We start from the raw sequence: 17895 nt of genomic DNA, 5'->3' as shown, positions 1-17895 counted from the left end.
TTCCCTTCCTTTGCAAGAAGGTACGTCTACGTTTGGAGGAGTGTGATTGCTACGAAAGCCAAACCAACAGCCACGAAGGCTTCACTCAGATCTCCGGTGAGCAACGCCACGAAGGCCTAGCCCACTTCCACTAAGGGATTTCCTCGAGGCGGAAACCGGGCCTTTACAAGGTTCTTGGGGCACACATCCACAACCAAATTGGAGGCTCCCAAATCTGTTACAACACAACAATCAACAACAATACATCAACACAAATCAACTAGGGAACCAAATAGGAACACTAGCATGAGATCCCTCAAACAAGAGAGGGGGAAATGAAGAACGCTTCGGTGAGGATGTAGATCGGTGTCTTCTCCTTCGAATCCCCAAAGATCAAGAGATTTGGTTGGGGGAGGAAGGAGATCTTGCAAATCTTGAGTTTCTTGAGGTGGCTCTAATGGAGGTGGCTTGGCAGATTTCTTGTGTAATGATTGAGCAAGCAACCAAGGTAGAAGAAGGGGGGTATTTATACCTCCCCTCAAAATTGAGCCGTTGCTGCTTCCGGGGGGCCGGATATTCCGGCCTAAGTAAGGGCCGGATAATCCGCCCCCCCGGATAATCCGGCCATCGGGACAAAAGTGTGACATTATCCGGCCAAATGTCCGGCCCTAAGCCAGAGAAGCTTTTCTTCCAGTCCTTAGCCAAAAACGAGGGGGCCGGATATTTCCAAAATATCCGGCCCGGATAATCCAGCCCCGGTACAATACCGGGACATTATCCGGGCAAATGTCCGGCCCTATGCCAGAGAAGCTTTTCCTCGAAGACTTAGCCAAAAACAGGGGGGCCGGATATTTCAACAATATCCGGCCCGGATTATCCGGCCTGGCCAACTTTTTCTGATTTCTTTTGACAGACGATCAAATCCAACACACATGAATAAATAACTATGTAATCCCTGTACCACTTAAACAAACATTAGTGTATCACATATATTGACATCAAACACACAAAACATAATGTGAGAGATGTTCTTTCAGTAGCAGGTGGAGCAATAGGTGTGCATAAGAAATCATTATTATTTGTGGTTGTGAAGTCACACAACTTATCATTTTCAGGAGTACCCATTTTAGCAACAGTAAATAAAGCAAACTAGATAAAGTAAATGCAAGTAACTAATTTTTTTGTGTTTTTGATATAGCAAACAAGATAGCAAATAAAGTAAAACTAGCAACTAATTTTTTTGTATTTTGATTTAGTGCAGCAAACAAAGTAGTAAATAAAACTAAGCAAGACAAAAACAAAGTAAAGAGATTGGGATGCGGAGACTCCCCTTGCAGCGTGTCTTGATCTCCCCGGCAACGGCGCCAGAAAAAGTGCTTGATACGCGTACAACACGCGTCCATTGGGAACCCCAAGAGGAAGGTGTGATGCGTACAGCGGCAAGTTTTCCCTCAGTATGAAACCAAGGTTTAATCGAACCAGTAGGAGCCAAGAAGCACGTTGAAGGTTGATGGCGGCGAGATGTAGTGCGGCGCAACACCAGGGATTCCGGCGCCAACGTGGAACCTGCACAACACAAACCAAGTACTTTGCTCCAACGAAATAGCGAGGTTGTCAATCTCACCGGCTTGCTGTAACAAAGGATTAGATGTATAGTGTGGATGATGATTGTTTGCAGAAAACAGTAGAACAGTATTGCAGTAGATTGTATTTCAGTAAAGAGAATTGGACCGGGGTCCACAGTTCACTAGAGGTGTCTCTCCCATAAGATAAACAGCATGTTGGGTGAACAAATTACAGTTGGGCAATTGACAAATAGAGAGGGCATGACCATGCACATACATATTATGATGAGTATTGTGAGATTTAATTGGGCATTACGACAAAGTACATAGACCGCTATCCAGCATGCATCTATGCCTAAAAAGTCCACCTTCAGGTTATCATCCGAACCCCCTCCAGTATTAAGTTGCTAACAACAGACAATTGCATTAAGTATTGCGCGTAATGTAATCAGTAACTACATCCTCGAACATAGCACCAATGTTTTATCCCTAGTGGCAACAGCACATCCATAATCTTAGAGATTTCTGTCACTTCCCCAGATTCACGGAGACATGAACCCACTATCGAGCATAAATACTCCCTCTTGGAGTTACAAGCATCTACTTGGCCAGAGCATCTACTAGTAACGGAGAGCATGCAAGATCATAAACAACACATAGATATAAATTTGATAATCAACATAACAAGTATTCTCTATTCATCGGATCCCAACAAACGCAACATATAGAATTACAGATAGATGATCTTGATCATGTTCAGCAGCTCACAAGACCCGACAATTAAGCACAATGGGGAGAAGACAACCATTCTAGCTACTGCTATGGACCCATAGTCCAGGGGTAGACTACTCACACATCACTCCGAAGGCGACCATGGCGGCGTAGAGTCCTCCGGGAGATGATTCCCCTCTCCGGCAGGGTGCCGGAGGCGATCTCCTGAATCCCCCGAGATGGGATTGGCGGCGGCGGCGTCTCAGTAAGGTTTTCCGTATCGTGGCTCTCGGTACTGGGGGTTTTGCGACGAAGGCTATTTGTAGGCGGAAGGGCAGGTCAGGGGGCCACACGAGGGGCCCACACTATAGGTCGGCGCGGCCAGGGCTTGGGCCGCGCCGCCCTATAGTCTGGCCACCTCGTGGCCCCACTTCGTCTCCTCTTCGGTCTTCTCACTACTAGGAAAAAGCCTATAGGTGTAGGCAATATGTGCCGGCGCACCACCTTGCACGTGCGCCGGTGGGAAGTGTTGCCGGCGCACCCCTTTTCCGCCGCGCCGGCGATGGAGGCATACTGCCGGCGCACCTTTGGAAATGACGCGCCGTGGACAAAGTTTGGCAGGGGCTCGGCCGGTTCGGGCCTGGCCCAGGAAACATTGCCGGTGCACCAGCCCAGGAGCGCGCCGGCGGTAAATTTCTATTGCCGGCGCGCTCCTGGGCTGGTGTGCCGGCAGTGTTTCCTGGGCCTGGCCTGGGGCAGATAGAGCCGGATCGGCTTAATACTGCCGGCGCACCCGTGCCATGGTGCGCCGGCAGTAACCTGGGCAGTTATTTCTGCTCAACAACCACTCCCCCCACTACTACCACTCCACTCCTCCACACAACCCGACCCTTCTCCCAACCCACCTATTTTTTGCCCATTTCTATCCCAAATTTAGCCAATTTGAACCAAACAAAATCATATTTTTTTACCAAATCTTCCCTTCCTACATGCATCTCCCACATCCCCCTATGTAGATCTAGATCTACTATCCCGCATTGACCGCTCAATCTAGATCTAGATCTAGAAAGTCAGCTTCCATACGCCGTGGTAGCGGCGCGACGTCTCGATCTTGTTGACAAGTATATCAAACCAATAGGTGATTAATGAACAAATTGAGGAATGAAATCAACGTATATTGGACATTAATTTGAAGCAAAGCTCGTGTGTGGCATATATATATGTTGTGTTTGTGCTTGTGCTTGTGTGTGTTGTTGGCGTTGAAAATGAGTTGCCAACGTTGCGCCGAAATGTTGATTCTTTAAGTTTCCGTTTCGGCACATTTCTGGCGCTCCTATGTCCTACCGTGTAGGAAGGTCATGCCGAAATTTTCCGTGAAAACTATACCGATGGATGCATGGTTCTAATCAATTATGTAATCTTACCATGCAGACGATAATGGTTATCGAGATGAGTGAAAGCATCGTGATGAGATATCTGAAACACGCGATCATCGACATGTATGAAAATAACCGCATGGATGTATTGTGTCCGTGCCGGAGATGCAAACGAGGGAAATGGTTTGACCCGTATTCAGGCAAATTGCAGGGGCACCTGCTCACTAATGGTTTCATGCATGGACACACTCAATGGATGAGTGATGATGGCGCGGAGGTCAATGGGGCGACGGCAGCAGGTGGTAATAATGGCCGGCAAGAAGGATGGCATCATGATATTGATGACGATGAAGAGCTTGTCGCACAGGACGATAACCTTGACGACGACAATAACCTTGACGACGACGAAGAGGTGCCGCTAGCTTCAGTCGTGCGGGACCCTCATCTTCAAGATCTGCTTCTCGAAAAGACGAAAGGCGCCAAGCGGAAATCAAAGCTTGAGCAACTCGAGATAGACTCGAATACTCCGTTGTACAACTTAGGTCGCGGGTTGGGGGAGTCTCGCTTGAGAGTAGCTCTCGATGTGCTGCAGATGAAGGCGAAACACGGATGGACGGACACAAGCGTCGACGACATCCTGGAATACGTGGAAGATCTCCTTCCTGCCGGGAACACGTGTCCTGGTAGTCTAGCCGAGGCCAAGAGAATCACGTGCCCTCTCGACTTACCCCACGAAAAGTATCACGCCCGCATCAACGATCGTATCATGTATCGCAAGGAGCACATGTACAAGACCAAATGTCACGTGTGTGAAGCTGAACGGTACAAGAAAGGGAAGAAGAAAGCTCCTCGGAAAGTTGTGTGGTACTTCCCGCTCGCCCCCGGCTTCAACGGTTCTACGCGGACCGCAAGGAAGCAAAGCTCATGCGCCGGCACGCAGAAAGAAAGGAGGCGGTGTTGAATGATAAAGAGCGGATTGAGCACCTGAAGGCCGACGCACCCTTCGGATGCAAGCCAGTGGAAAGCATTAGACAATGAATTCGGAAGTTTTGGGGCAGATACCAGAAACATCAGGTTGGATGCGAGCACGGACGGATTCAATCCGTTCGGAAACCAGAGCAGCACACATAGCACATGGCCCGTGTTTGTATGGATCTACAACCTCCCGCCCTGGCTGTGCATGAAGAGGAAGTACATACAGATGAGTATGCTAATTCAAGGGCCGACACAGCCAGGAAACGATATCAACATGTATCTCGAACTATTAAAGGAGGAGCTTGAAACGTTGTGGGCGGAGGAAGGGGTAGATACATGGGACGCCGTCGCGGAAGAATATTTCCCTTTGAGAGCCGCGTTGATCACGACGGTGCAGGATTACCTCGGATACGGTTACATTTCGTGCCAGGTGTGCCATGGACACAAGGCATGTGTCAGGTGCATGGAAGAGACGATGTTTTTGCAGCTTGGTAAGGATCCCGGCTCTTCGAAAACAGTTTACATGGGGCATCGAAGGTGGCTACAGAAAACTGACCCGTGGAGAAAGCGTGGAGATCTGTTCGATGGTACAAATGAACCCCGAGGACCTCCACGTAAGAAGAGCGGCGAAGAGATCGATACATTGCGAAAGGTTGGAAGGAGTGCCTGCGCCGGGAAAGATTCGTCAAAAGCCCGGAGAGAAGAAGAAGAAAAAGGAAACGACGCCGCTCATTGGTGTATGGAAAAGGAGGTCCGTGTTTTGGGACTTGCCGCATCGGAAAATTCTCGATACACCTCACTGCCTTGATGTCATGCATATTACAAAGAACGTGTGCGAGAGCTTGCTTGGCACTCTTCTCAACATGCCGGACCGGACCAAAGATGGGCTGAAAGCAAGACACGACCTAAAAGTTTTGGGCATCAGGGAAGAGCTTCAGATCCCGCCGGCCCAAGAGGGACAGTCGGAGGAGGAGGCGGACAGCGGTCAGAAGCGCAAAAGGATTAAGCAGCCAGACTATTCGTCCCCCTCCTGCTTCACTTTTAGTCCGGCCGAGGTCGATCAATTTTTCAATTGCCTTGTAGGAGTCAGAGTGCCCTTCGGTTACTCCGGGCTAATAAGCAGATACATGGACCCCAAGAAACAAAACTTCAGCGGCATGAAGTCTCATGACTGTCACGTGATGATGACGCAGATTCTTCCGGTTGCAATCCGAGGTATAATGGATGACCATGTCCGTGCAACGCTGATCGGGCTCAGAACTTCTTCGACGTCATAACTCGGAAGTCGATAAGCGTGAAGAAACTCGCAAGGCTCCAGGAAGAGATCGTGGTGATCCTATGTGAGATGGAGATGTACTTCCCGCCTGCATTCTTTGACGTGATGGTCCATCTGTTGGTCCATATCATGGATGATATCGTCAGTCTAGGGCCGGCATTCTTACACAACATGATGCCGTTTGAAAGAATGAATGGGGTCATTAAAGGATACGTTCGTAACAGGTCACATCCGGATGGAAGCATCGTACAGGGCTGGCTCACCGAAGAGTGCATCTCTTTCTGCACGAATTATCTAGACATCGAGGACCCTGTTGGTTTGCCTCAAAACAAGCACCTCCGCAGGTTTGAGGGAGTAGGCCACAAAAATGGAAGGAAGGAATTGCACGTGCACATGTCTGGTCGGACTTCCGACTTTGACAGGGCCAACTTAGTAGCGCTACAACACATTGACTTGATCGATCCTTGGTTGAAAGAGCACAAAACCATGATAGAGAACAGTGGCAAGCCGATGATGACGGAAGCAGAAATATACAGAGAGCACAACTCCTCTTTCGCGCGCTGGTTCAAAGACCACATTGATGCTAATCCCCCACCAATGGATTCTGACAAGGATAAACTAGTATTGGCCTTGTCACATGGCCCCGCGCCCAACATCATGACTTACCAAGCGTACGATATCAACGGGTACACATTCTACACGGAAGAAAAATACAAGACCAATGTTTACCAGAACTCAGGGGTAACGATGGATTCCTGGACGGGTGACGTAAAGACTAGATACTACGGAAGAATCGAGGAAATCTGGGAGCTTAGCTACGCTGGGGAGAAAGTGCCGATGTTCCGTATCAGATGGGCTAAGAGCGTCAGAAAAGAAGACCGGTATTTCACCACCATGTTTCTACCCGAAGCCAACAAATCAAAGTCCACGAACGCCACCACGCAGAATGAGCCATGGGTACTGGCAGAACACGTGCACCAATGCTTCTTCATAACCGACCCATCCAGGCCTAGCCGTGTTATCGTGAGGAGAGGCAAGAGGACCATCGTCGGAATGGATGGAGTCGCCAACGAGGAAGACTTCGAAGGACAAGTCGGAGACCCAATGATGGAAGAATCCGAGGACGAAGAGACAACATACACCACAAGAAGAAGCAGGACCACGCTACCGAGGTCAGGTCGACCCTTCAAAAGAAGAAGTCACGACACGGGGCTAAATTATTCAACGACGAGCAAGAAAAGCAAGAAGAAAGCGAAACACTCTTCTCAATCGATGATGTAAAACTTTATTTGCAATCTATAACTCATATTTTGTGTAATTCATAACTACTCATATGGTCATGGCCAATATATAACTAATATTAATGTTGTGTTAATGTTGTGTTTGTCAACATGTATAACTCATATTTTTTGCAATGCATAACTCATATTTTTGTAATGCATAACTCATTTTTGTATAGGATTTGGGGGAAAAGAAAAGAAACATAAAAGAAAGTGAAAACAAATAAAGAAATGAAGAAAAAGAAAATAAAAATAGAAAAGTAAATGGCCATCCAGGGGCTGGGGGACAAGTCCCAGGTATAGCCGGATCGATCTTATTGCCGGCGCACCACCTGTTTGGTTCGCCGGGGGTATGATTGTCCCCGGCGAACCAAACAGCTGGTGCGCCGGCAATAAGGTCGATCCGGCTATACCTGGGACTTAACCGCACCACACGACCCTTCTCTCCCTCCCCAATTCCCAATCGAGACGAACCCTACCGCGCCATCGTCGATCTCTGCTCCGCCACCATCGATCCGCCCCTGCGCCGTCGTCCCACGCCACGGAGAGGAGCCGCCGCGCAAGGAGGAGAGGAGCCGCCGCGCAAGGAGGAGGAGAGGAGCCGCCGCGCAAGGAGGAGGAGAGGAGCCGCCGCGCAAGGAGGAGAGGAGCCGCCATCGATCCGCGCCCCTTCGCCGTCGTCCCACGCCACAGAGAGGAGCAGCAGGGCGTCGCCACCATCACCGTTCGTAAGAACCCTTCTCCCTTCCCCGGCCTCTTCCTTCCCCTCTCCATCCCCCTCTTCCTTCCCTCTCTCTGCCCTAATTCTAGTTCTTCAAGTAGCTCCCTTCTTGCATTAGTTCTTGCAGTAGCTCACTGAAAATTTGTACATAGAATTGCTTGCAGTAAGAAAAATTAAAATGAAAATCAAATGAAATGATGCTCAGATGCTTTCCAATGCTTGCATTATGAAAATAAAATGGGGCATTTACCTACTGCTAAATTGGTTTTGCTATTGAATTTGATGCTTAGATGCTTGCAAATGGGGCATGTACCTAATGCAATTTTTAAAAAAATGTTGTAGCTACTGGTTTAGTGTAGGTTTCATTCTCTGGTTCATTTCAAAAATGATGAAATGAGCACTTTAGTGTTTAATTCATTCTCTGGTTCCCCTATTTGGATGATTTTATTCATCCACACATATTTAGTGTGTTACAGTAATTAAACCAGTGCATCTATTGATTATGGAGGAGCTCTGGCATTCTTTCAATTATCAAGTCCATGATTATGGAGGAGCTCTGGCATTCAATCAAACAGAAGTGCTATTTTAATTTCACATTTTTCTTTAGTAAGAAGCTCATGTGGGCCTTTGTGCTATTTTAATTCATGGTTGGTTTAAGCAATGAGATAAAACTGCTACTGCTTATTGGTCCTGCTGTGGGCATGCTGATGCTCATAACAATAATAAAATGCAAAAAATTGTAAATGCTGGCCAAGTTGGAGGATTCATTCTCTGGTTCATTTAAAAAAATGATGAAAAATGGTCATGCTACTCCTACTGGTTGATTTAGTTGGTTAATCAAAATGCTTGGTATCTCAAGTTGAGATTTTGCATGCTCTGGTTCATTTTTGCATGCTCATTTTTTTACAGACTAGAATACATGGTGAAAAAAGAAAATGAAATGCTTGTTGGAGAAGAACTAGGCACTAGGCAGTATGTTAGTTTTTCATTTCATTTAAATGAAAATGAATAACCTGTTGGAGAATAACATGTATTTCTAATGCACCTAGTTCATCTACAGAGCCATCTCACAAATGCTTGGTTCATTTAACTTGTTGGTAAATGCTTGCAGTAGGTTCTCTGGCTATTGCTAAAAAACCAGCGAACTAGTATACATTTAAATTCTATAGATGTTCATGCTATTCTATAAATTCTATAGATGTTTGCTGGCTGAAATTCTGGTTCAATTCATTCTTTTAAGTGCTGATGTTGATGATGTGCTACCAGTAGCTAGCTAGTGGTTAAATGCTGTAAGTGCTATTTCTGGGATCATTTTCTTGTGGTTTGGCATCATAATAAAATGCTAGCAAGTTATTGATGGTTATGATGAAATGAAAATGAAAATCAAGCTGCTCCCCTACTGTAATATAAGTGATTAAGTTGACTCGGTTGAGAGTTATTTTGTATGATCTTCAAGTGATTTATTTTGACATAAGTTGGTCCCTACTGTTTTTTGCTCCCTGTACCATTTGGAAGTATGCCTTGTCTTGCTGGCAAGTATTGTGCAATATGGAGAAAGACCAGTACGTGTTATAAATGTGTAAATTGCTGCCTGAAATGATGCAAAACGCACAAGTGGTCAGCTAAAGATGTTAGAAATCTGAAATGTCTGAACAAATCAATTTGCATGTATTTCTTTCTTATTTGTATTGACTGCCTGACTGGATATCAGTAAATAGGTTGTGTCTTGCGTACAATAACTTCAGTGTGGGAAATAATGGTGCTGTTGCTTGCACTCTTGTGTAGTTATGTGTATCACTGTATCAGTTCTTTATTTGTTTTCTTTGCTTTTTTCCCTATATTCAAGTGCTTCCTTTTTTTTCAATTAATCATATTGATGTAAGGTTGCTTCGCCTGTTTCTGTAGGGCTTAGGGGACAGACAAATAGGAGGTTAATAACTTTAGAAGAAGTTAAACAGCATACAAACTAAATCACTTATATTATGTCAAAATAAATCACTTGAAGATCATACAAACTAACAAACTGCAATAGTAGTTATTGTTATGTATTATGATGGTTATGGTGAAATGAAAATGAAAATCAAGCTGCTCCCCTACTGTAATGGTCAAGTTATATTGTCTCTCGTTTATGGTGATGGTTATGGTGTTCATGGCTATATATATGTGAATTGCATTTCTGTTACACAGGGATTGAGTTGCTATTGAGTGCCGGAATGTCGATTCATTTCCGTTCCGGCAATTCTAGCACTCGGCATGACCAATTTTTAGCAAAGGTCATGCCGAATTTTTCCGTGAATTCTAACTCTTTTTCATCTTCTATTGGTGCAAGCCACCATGTCGTCTCAAGAAGAGTTAGAGGAGCACTACAATAGGCACTTCTTTAGGACGGAGGAGGATGCCGAGGCCGCTAGTGTTGGCGGCGACGAGGACCATGAGATGGAGGATGCCGCTGGGGGTAGTGCCGACGAGCCGAGCGGCAACGAGGCAAGCGACGCCGCCGGGGGTAGTACCTACGAGCCTAGCGGCGATGAGGCAACCGGCGCTGCCGGGGGTGGCGGCGAGACAAGCGGCGACGATCCTAGCGGCGCCGCCGGGAGTAGTGGCACCGGGACAAGTGGAGCCAAGAGGCCGCGGAAGGCAAGGCGCCAAAACACGGTTGGCACCGGCAGAGACACAGTCATAGAGGTGGACCCCGCCAGTGGTTTGCCGGTGGAGCCTAAGGATGTTGCCAAGGGGTACGGCAACCAACTGGCATGTATCCTCCGAGAGGTCGTCAATCTCAACGAGACGGACCTCCGAGCTGAGAGCAAAGCGCCTTTGCGAGCCCAGCTCATTGCGAGGTTGCACGCACGATACAAGTTCCTAGGCGACTACGCCTCCAGTCATCAAACCAACAACATTGTGAACTCACAAGCCCTCCTGAAGTTCACCAAACACCTCAGCAGCTATAAGTACATGGTGCGGAAGCTGATTGCTGAGGGCAAAGGTTTCGAAGAGGTCCACTCCGCCTTTCCGCATGTCACCCAGGCGGACTTTGATGCTTTTGTGGCCAATGAAGAGCTACAAGCAACCAAGAATCGCAAGTTGTGGGGGAAGGAAATGCGGGAGCTTAACATCGGCAACCACAACCTTGGGAGCCGTGGGTACGAGGGCAAGGAGCCCTATTGGGCGAAGGAGGACGAGGCGTATGTAAATGCCGGCATTGAGAACCCCTGGCTCAAGTACAAGGACCCGCTTGAAAGAAGATTCATCAGGTCCCGGTACCATAAGAAGAAACTAACCGGGGAACTTGTCACGGACCCGAAGGTCGTAACCGACATAATTTGGTTCACGAACGACCAGAAGGTCCTGGCGTTGGAGAAAAAACTGGTAAGCAATTTACCGGTTTAATTAGATCAAGTATCGTTCATATAATAGTAGCAACATTTCTAAATGGTTCGCGTTTCTTCCGCAGGAAGAAGAAAGACAAAGACTTTCTCAAGGTGACGAAGGCTCCTCGTCCCAGGCGTCGACGGGCAGGGTAGCATGGGACAAGCCTCTCGTACGGGCGCTAAACATCGTTAATGAGCATTCACCGACGAGAAGGCCGCATAGAGGCCGTGTGGCTGGCGCCGGTACATGCTACAAGCATGGTCACTATGGCTTGTTGTCTGCGGCCGATAAAAATGCGCGTAATGAGAGGAAGCAGCGGGAGGCGGAGGAAATGAGGGAGTCAATCCTAGCCCAAGTCCAAGCTGGTTTGGTACCGCAACTGGTACCGCAACCCAAAGCTACACTCGTACCTGAAGTCAAAGCTGAAGTCGCCGCTTCAGTCCAAGCAGATTTCAACGCTCTACAAGCGTGGTATGAGGGTGGCAAACAAGGCCCCCCCCCCCCCCCCGAAAATGCAAGTGGTTAGCTTCAACGGCAGCAACTCGATGGTGCCGCCGTCCGCCGGCAATGACAATGTTATAATGGAGACTCCTCCGGCCGCCGGCAATGTCGCTGGTGCTAGGGATTCACCGTCCATGCCGGGTAGCAGCCCCTCCGTCACTTGCACGCCCGCCGCCGCATGTGCTGGCCCGTCGACATTAGCCGAGCTCAACGCCCTCACGGTAATTAACTAATGTGTACATCAAGTTAATATATTAGTTTCGTCATCCTTGCCCTCTCTCTAACGCCATACACATGTTCTCGCAGGCGCTCTCGACGCCATGCACCTTCTTGATGAGAGTAAACGACGAACTCAAAGACGTCGCGAGGGGGTCCATCCTTCGGCCCCTGGATAAGAAGTGGCACACACGAGATATGGCGGATGACGTTTACCGGGTTGAAGTGGATCGGGCGTTACCGGGCTATGAGGATTTGTTTCCTCCTAATCAACCGCATGGTACCGATGACGATAGCCCGTTGAATCTGGCCTCACTGAAGGGTTGGGTACTGCTATGGCCGAAGACCCTAATTCGGATCAACACCTACTCGGGGTCGACGGCAAGCAAAGACAAGCACCTTGCGGCGCCACATGTCAGCGTCCCTCCCCGACAGGCGGCGGCGCCCGTGGTCATCGCCCCACCGAACGGCCACTGCGCCAGAGGTCGGCGCCCCACCACAACAACCGAGCTGCGCCGAGAGGCCGAGGAATACGAACGTGACAACTTCCAATGGGATATTCCTACGTCTTCACAAGTTGTCCATGAGGATGCGCCGGGCTTGAAATATGTGTGCTCCAAGAAGTCGTTCGATTCTCAAGAAACGGTGAGGAGGAAAATCCTGAGGAGGTCGCCACCGCCGCCGTCAAAAATATGTTGAGCCCAAACACACTCCGTGCTACGGCCATTACGGCGATGGAGGGTCCATCAGTACAACCCAAGAAGAGGAAGAGGCAAAATAAGAAGGACGCCCAAGACAAGGCGGCGGCGGCCAAATCCAAGGACAAGGTCCCACTCCTTGACAAGTTGCCAAACAATTGGCGACCTCTGCATCACTTGGGTCAACCGATGCTGCCGGAGCATGTCGTGAAGAAACTCACCCCGGATATGAGGAGCTTGCATGAGACTGTCTTGCATGTGGAGAACCTTCTTCTCAAATCAAAAGATCCTGGTTACCCTCTCTTGGTGGCGAAGGTGCCAACTGGCATGAACTTCGTCGAGAAGTACCCGCGGACTTGTGCTTCATCCGGTTCAACGACATCTTCAGCATCTATCGCATGCAAGCGCTCCACTTTAGTGTGGTTCGCCTAGTTGCTCTTAGCTTGTCTCGCCCAGATTGTTAAGGAGGAGACGCCGACCATCGCGATAATGGACCCCTTCTATATGCGGGAGAGCATCATCTGCAACGCTGGGGATCGGGCGATAGCCACCCAGCAGGTCGAGGATTTCATCTTTGGCGAACATTAAAAGGGCGCCATTCTCATCCCTTACTTCCCCGAGTAAGTAATCACTCGCTAGTCCCCCATTACCATTCTATCCTATATCTCCATTTGCATTTCCAAAGGTTAATCCGTGTGTTTTCCGCAGAGACAAGTTCTGCACCCTCATCGTCGTGCACCCGCAACACTCGCATGCAGTCTATCTCGACTCGGGTAGGGACCACAAGAAAGACTACACCCACATCAAGGCCCTTCTCAATGATGCTCTCACCGGCTTCGCCAACAAGGCGAGCCCCTCAAAGTAGAGAGGAAATCCCGAGGAGGCTTGGTCTTAACCCACACAATCAACTTCCCCTGCCTCAGGCAGTCGACGCCCGACAATGGGATGGACGCGTGGTACGCCATCCTTCAGATGCAGGAGTACATAAAGTACGCAGATGACATGTTGCTGCCGGAGAATCTCAGAAACAGGTTTGCAAACATGGCGGAGGTCCCCGATAAAGAGATTAGAAAGAAGCGGGGTCGCATCCGGCGGTTCATTTGCACGATAATCCTGCAGGATGTCAACAATAGGTCTGGCGAGTTCTTCTACGGCTACGGTCTACCACCTAATGACGAGATAGAACTCCGCTTGGAGATGTCGCGTGATGAGAGGCCGTTCAACTCGCTTGAGGGCTGCCGTCCATTCCCCCCTAGGCGTACAACCTGATCCTACGACGGGAACACTTGCTAAAGCTTGAACGATATGTCCTTGAACTTCCGTACTGTAATAATTGCTATATATTCCCATAGAATCGACTAGTTGCTTTTATTTAGTTGTATGAATGTGCATGTGAACATGTGTCTATAGTTTCATTTACTTTGCTATATATTTCAAGATTATAGCGTACATAGCTTAATAATTATTTGCATTTACTCGACCACTACTTGCCTCGTATTTGGAGTTCGCCGATGATTAGAATGTTCGGTCACTCGTACACTCGGGGTGGAGCCGTGAGCCTTGGTGCGACGGCCACAAGTATCAATCTATTGTGCATCCTACCTAGCCTCACTGACTCCATCCCTGGATGTTAATATTTGTTTCGACCGACAAAGTATGAGGCACGCTATTTAATTCGTACTACTTGTCTTCTATTTGAGTTCGCACTTCTTAATTGCACTGGCCGATGATTAAAATGTTCGGTCACTTGTACACTCCGGGGTGGGGCTAGTGAGGCTTGGTGTGATGGCCACAAATATCAATCTATTGTGCATCCTACCTAGCTTCACTGACCCCATCCCTGTATGTTATTATTTATTTCGACCAACAAAGTATGAGGCACATGCTATTTAGTTCATACTACTTGTCTCTTATTTAAGTTGTCACTTGTTCATTGCATTGGTACTAACGTTTTACTTGTCTTGTGAATGGAGATGCCGACGACATATGTCGTGTACAAGGGGAGGGTTCCTGGAGTCTACGACGACTGGGAGGACTGTCGGAGACAGGTGCACCGTTTCAGCGGCAACAGCTACAAGGGATACCCCACTAGGGTGGAGGCGGAAGGAAGATACGCCCGTTATCTAGCGGGAGAGATGAGGGACATGAGGAGGAACCGGATGAAGACCATGGCCTTCGTGATGATGGTCATCATGACCATGTTGGTCATGTTCTATGTGATTGTAGTTCAGGTTAGGACCTACATTGTGAGGTGTATGACGATACTTGTGACGACTATGTACCGAGACTTCTAACTTTGTGAAACTTCGTCGTTCGGTGTTGCATATGCACATGTGTTGTATGAATCAACACATTCCGGAACGAGACTTGCGTAATTGTGTATTGATACCGAAATGAAACTTGGCTCTCTATGTGCTTCTCATATTGCATGTAATGCTGTCTAAATATGAACTGCGTTGTAAATATATACTGCTGTCAAATATGTATTGTAATATGCTAGAAAAAAAGCTGTAAAATGAATTTTCGAATATAATTACCGGCGCACCTAAATGCCCTACTACCGGCGCACGTGGCATGCGCCGATCTTTGGAAGACCTACTGCCGCGCAGCTGCACGTGCGCCGTGGAATTTGGCTTTGCCGGCGAAGCTTGGGTGGTGCGCCGATAGTGACATATCACGGCGCACTGCACTGGTGCGCCAGCGATGTTATTTATCACCGGCGCGTTCGCACCGGCGGGCTCGTGGTGCGCCGGCAATGGGCCTTTTAGGTTCGCCGGCGGTAGGCCTTTTCCTAGTAGTGTCTGGAAGCTTCGTGGCAAAATAGGACCCTGGGCGTTGATTTCGTCCAATTCCGAGAATATTTCTTTACTAGGATTTCTGAAACCAAAAACAGCAGAAAACAGCAACTGGCACTTCGGCATCTTGTTAATAGGTTAGTTCCAGAAAATGCACGAATATGACATAAAGTGTGCATAAAACATGTAGATAACATCAATAATGTGGCATGGAACATAAGAAATTATCGATACGTCGGAGACGTATCATACACATGCGGTACTCCTACCCAAGTGTTACATTTACATGTTTTCTACTCATGTGTTCTTTATACTGCGAACCAAAGAGGCTCTTAGCATAGAGATAAATGAACATTTGGCGATACATGTCTAGCATATGTGTTTCAACTATGGACAGTAGTCATCTATGTTGACAATAATTATTGTGTGTGCATATACCTCTTTGTCAATCAGAAGGTGTTGATGAACCTGGGCAAAACACACCTACAGCGGCAAGAAGTCTGAGCGGCAACATCGAGAGTTTGACACCTTTGAGTGTGTCGCAGTGGCATGGGGAATTTCCTTGAGGTCGGCTGCAAAGCGTGTTGGGCGTTCAATTGGGGGCAAGATCTTGTGGTGTGCAGCCTTCCTAACCTCTGCGGGATTGTCATGGTTTGCTCCTCCCATAGTAGTCATACATTTTATTATTTGGCAATGGTAGAAGATCATCTAATTTGGGGAACCAATTTTCTAATTGGCAGACTTTTGTTATGTATGGCACTTCGTCAGCACTAATGGAGTTTTAGTTGATTCTTTTCTTGAGTAGGCTTAGCCCTTTTGTACCTGGTTTCATTTGGTTAAGTTAACCAGGCAACAAATTCATTCTTAATCAAAAGAAACAACCAAAGCTTTTGCCACGCTTACAGAAAGAAAAATGGAAGATGAGAAAAGGTAACAATCATTTAGTAAAATAGTTGTGTGAGAATTCACAATACCTTTAAATATTATAAATACCCATGTTTCTAGCTTGATCTAGCAGTAGACCTTGAAAACATAATTTTAGCTCATTGAGACAATTTTAAGTTATCATAGTAAGTAATTTTGTACTTTAAAGTAACCCCTCACATTTAAATAAAACTACCAACATAATAAAATCACAAAGTACGTGATACCACTCGCCTCTAGAAACATCAAATAGTTGAGATTAATAGAGAATCCACTAAATCTTTAATCTTTGTATGTTGATAGAACAAGACGGTATAAATTATGTGCAATTAGTGTTCGAGCTGCATGGCATAATAGTGAATATTATGATTCTTGGTGCATAATTTAGACCGAATTTGCAAGAATTCGCTCAAATTCGATAATTAACCAGATACACGACTTTTCCTTTTCCATTTATGCCGGTGGTTTAATTTGAGCCGTTGAAATCTCCATCGGACCGTCGACGGGCCGTGCAGTTGATCAGCCCGTCCCTACTATCTCCCCAGCCACCCAAACCCCATCGTCAGAACGGCGCCAAGAAAACCAGGCACCATCCGGCGACGCCATGAAGCACCTTCTCCTCGCCTCCCCGCTCCCTCTCCTCGCCCACGGCTCCGCCTCCAAGCCCGTCCTCCTCCGCACCCGCCACCGCCGCTCCCACGTCCCCAGCGCCGCGCCCGATGGCAACTCCGGCGAAACCTCCACGGCCGCGTCCGAGCCCGCCACGGACACCCAGCCCAAGCCACCCTCCAACTCCAGCCCCAGCAGCGTCAAGAACCGTCTCGCCGCCAGGAACCAGGCCCGCCGCGCCCCGGAGATGGTGTACCTGCCGCCGGTGGAGGTGAGGATGATGAGGGGCAAGACGAAGCCGAAGGCCTCCGAGGCGGCGGCGCCGAGGAGGGAGAAGCAGCGCAAGAAGAAGGGGTGGGACGAGATGAGCCTGCCCGAGAAGGCCGTGGAGCTGTACGTCGGCGAGAAGGGCGCGCTCTTCTGGCTCAACAAGTTCGCCTACGCCTCCATCTTCATCATGGCCGGCGCCTGGATCCTCTTCCGCTTCGTCGGGCCCCTCACCGGGCTCTACCAGCTCGACGCACCGCCGCTGGCGCCCACCGACGTCTTGCGCGGCTCGTAGTGAGAGCGCCGACGGGCCGTGCCTGTGGAGTGTCCAGTATGTACCTAGATTTCTAGTCAATTAGATAGTGCAGCGGATATGAATGGATCGACGAACAGCAGGATTGATGAATGATTGCTGAGCTGCTCTTATGTGATTACGAACTTGCTATAGATGGATGAATGTGTCCGTCTGCATAATTTTGGAGCTAAAATTTTGATCTTTCGCTGGCAATCGTGGATGTAAGTACTGTTGCGTCCTGAATTCCTGAATAATTTACATAACTGCAGCTCTATTTCTTTTATTTTGGGGGTTTTTATTGACATGTAAATTCGATGACCTGAATCTGATGCAAC

General features: G+C 48.0%; 1 protein-coding gene across 1 annotated transcript; it reads left to right on the top strand.

Annotated features, from left to right (window-relative positions):
* Positions 1–16913: 16913 nt before the first annotated feature.
* Positions 16914–17843, top strand: LOC127312822 (uncharacterized). Its single transcript, XM_051343379.2, has one exon. The coding sequence runs from the start codon at positions 16994–16996 to the stop codon at positions 17558–17560; it is 567 nt and encodes a 188-aa protein (XP_051199339.1). The 5' UTR covers positions 16914–16993; the 3' UTR covers positions 17561–17843.
* Positions 17844–17895: the final 52 nt, after the last annotated feature.

This window comes from Lolium perenne, chromosome 7 (assembly GCF_019359855.2).
Source record: "Lolium perenne isolate Kyuss_39 chromosome 7, Kyuss_2.0, whole genome shotgun sequence".
Taxonomy (NCBI): Eukaryota; Viridiplantae; Streptophyta; class Magnoliopsida; order Poales; family Poaceae; genus Lolium; species Lolium perenne.
Note: the sequence above shows the minus strand (reverse complement) of the source record. Positions and strands in the feature narration are given on the sequence as shown.

Coding starts and splice junctions, on each gene's coding strand:
- LOC127312822 (XM_051343379.2), top strand. CDS start 16,994: ATGAAGCACCTTCTCCTCGCCTCCCCGCTCCCTCTCCTCGCCCACGGC.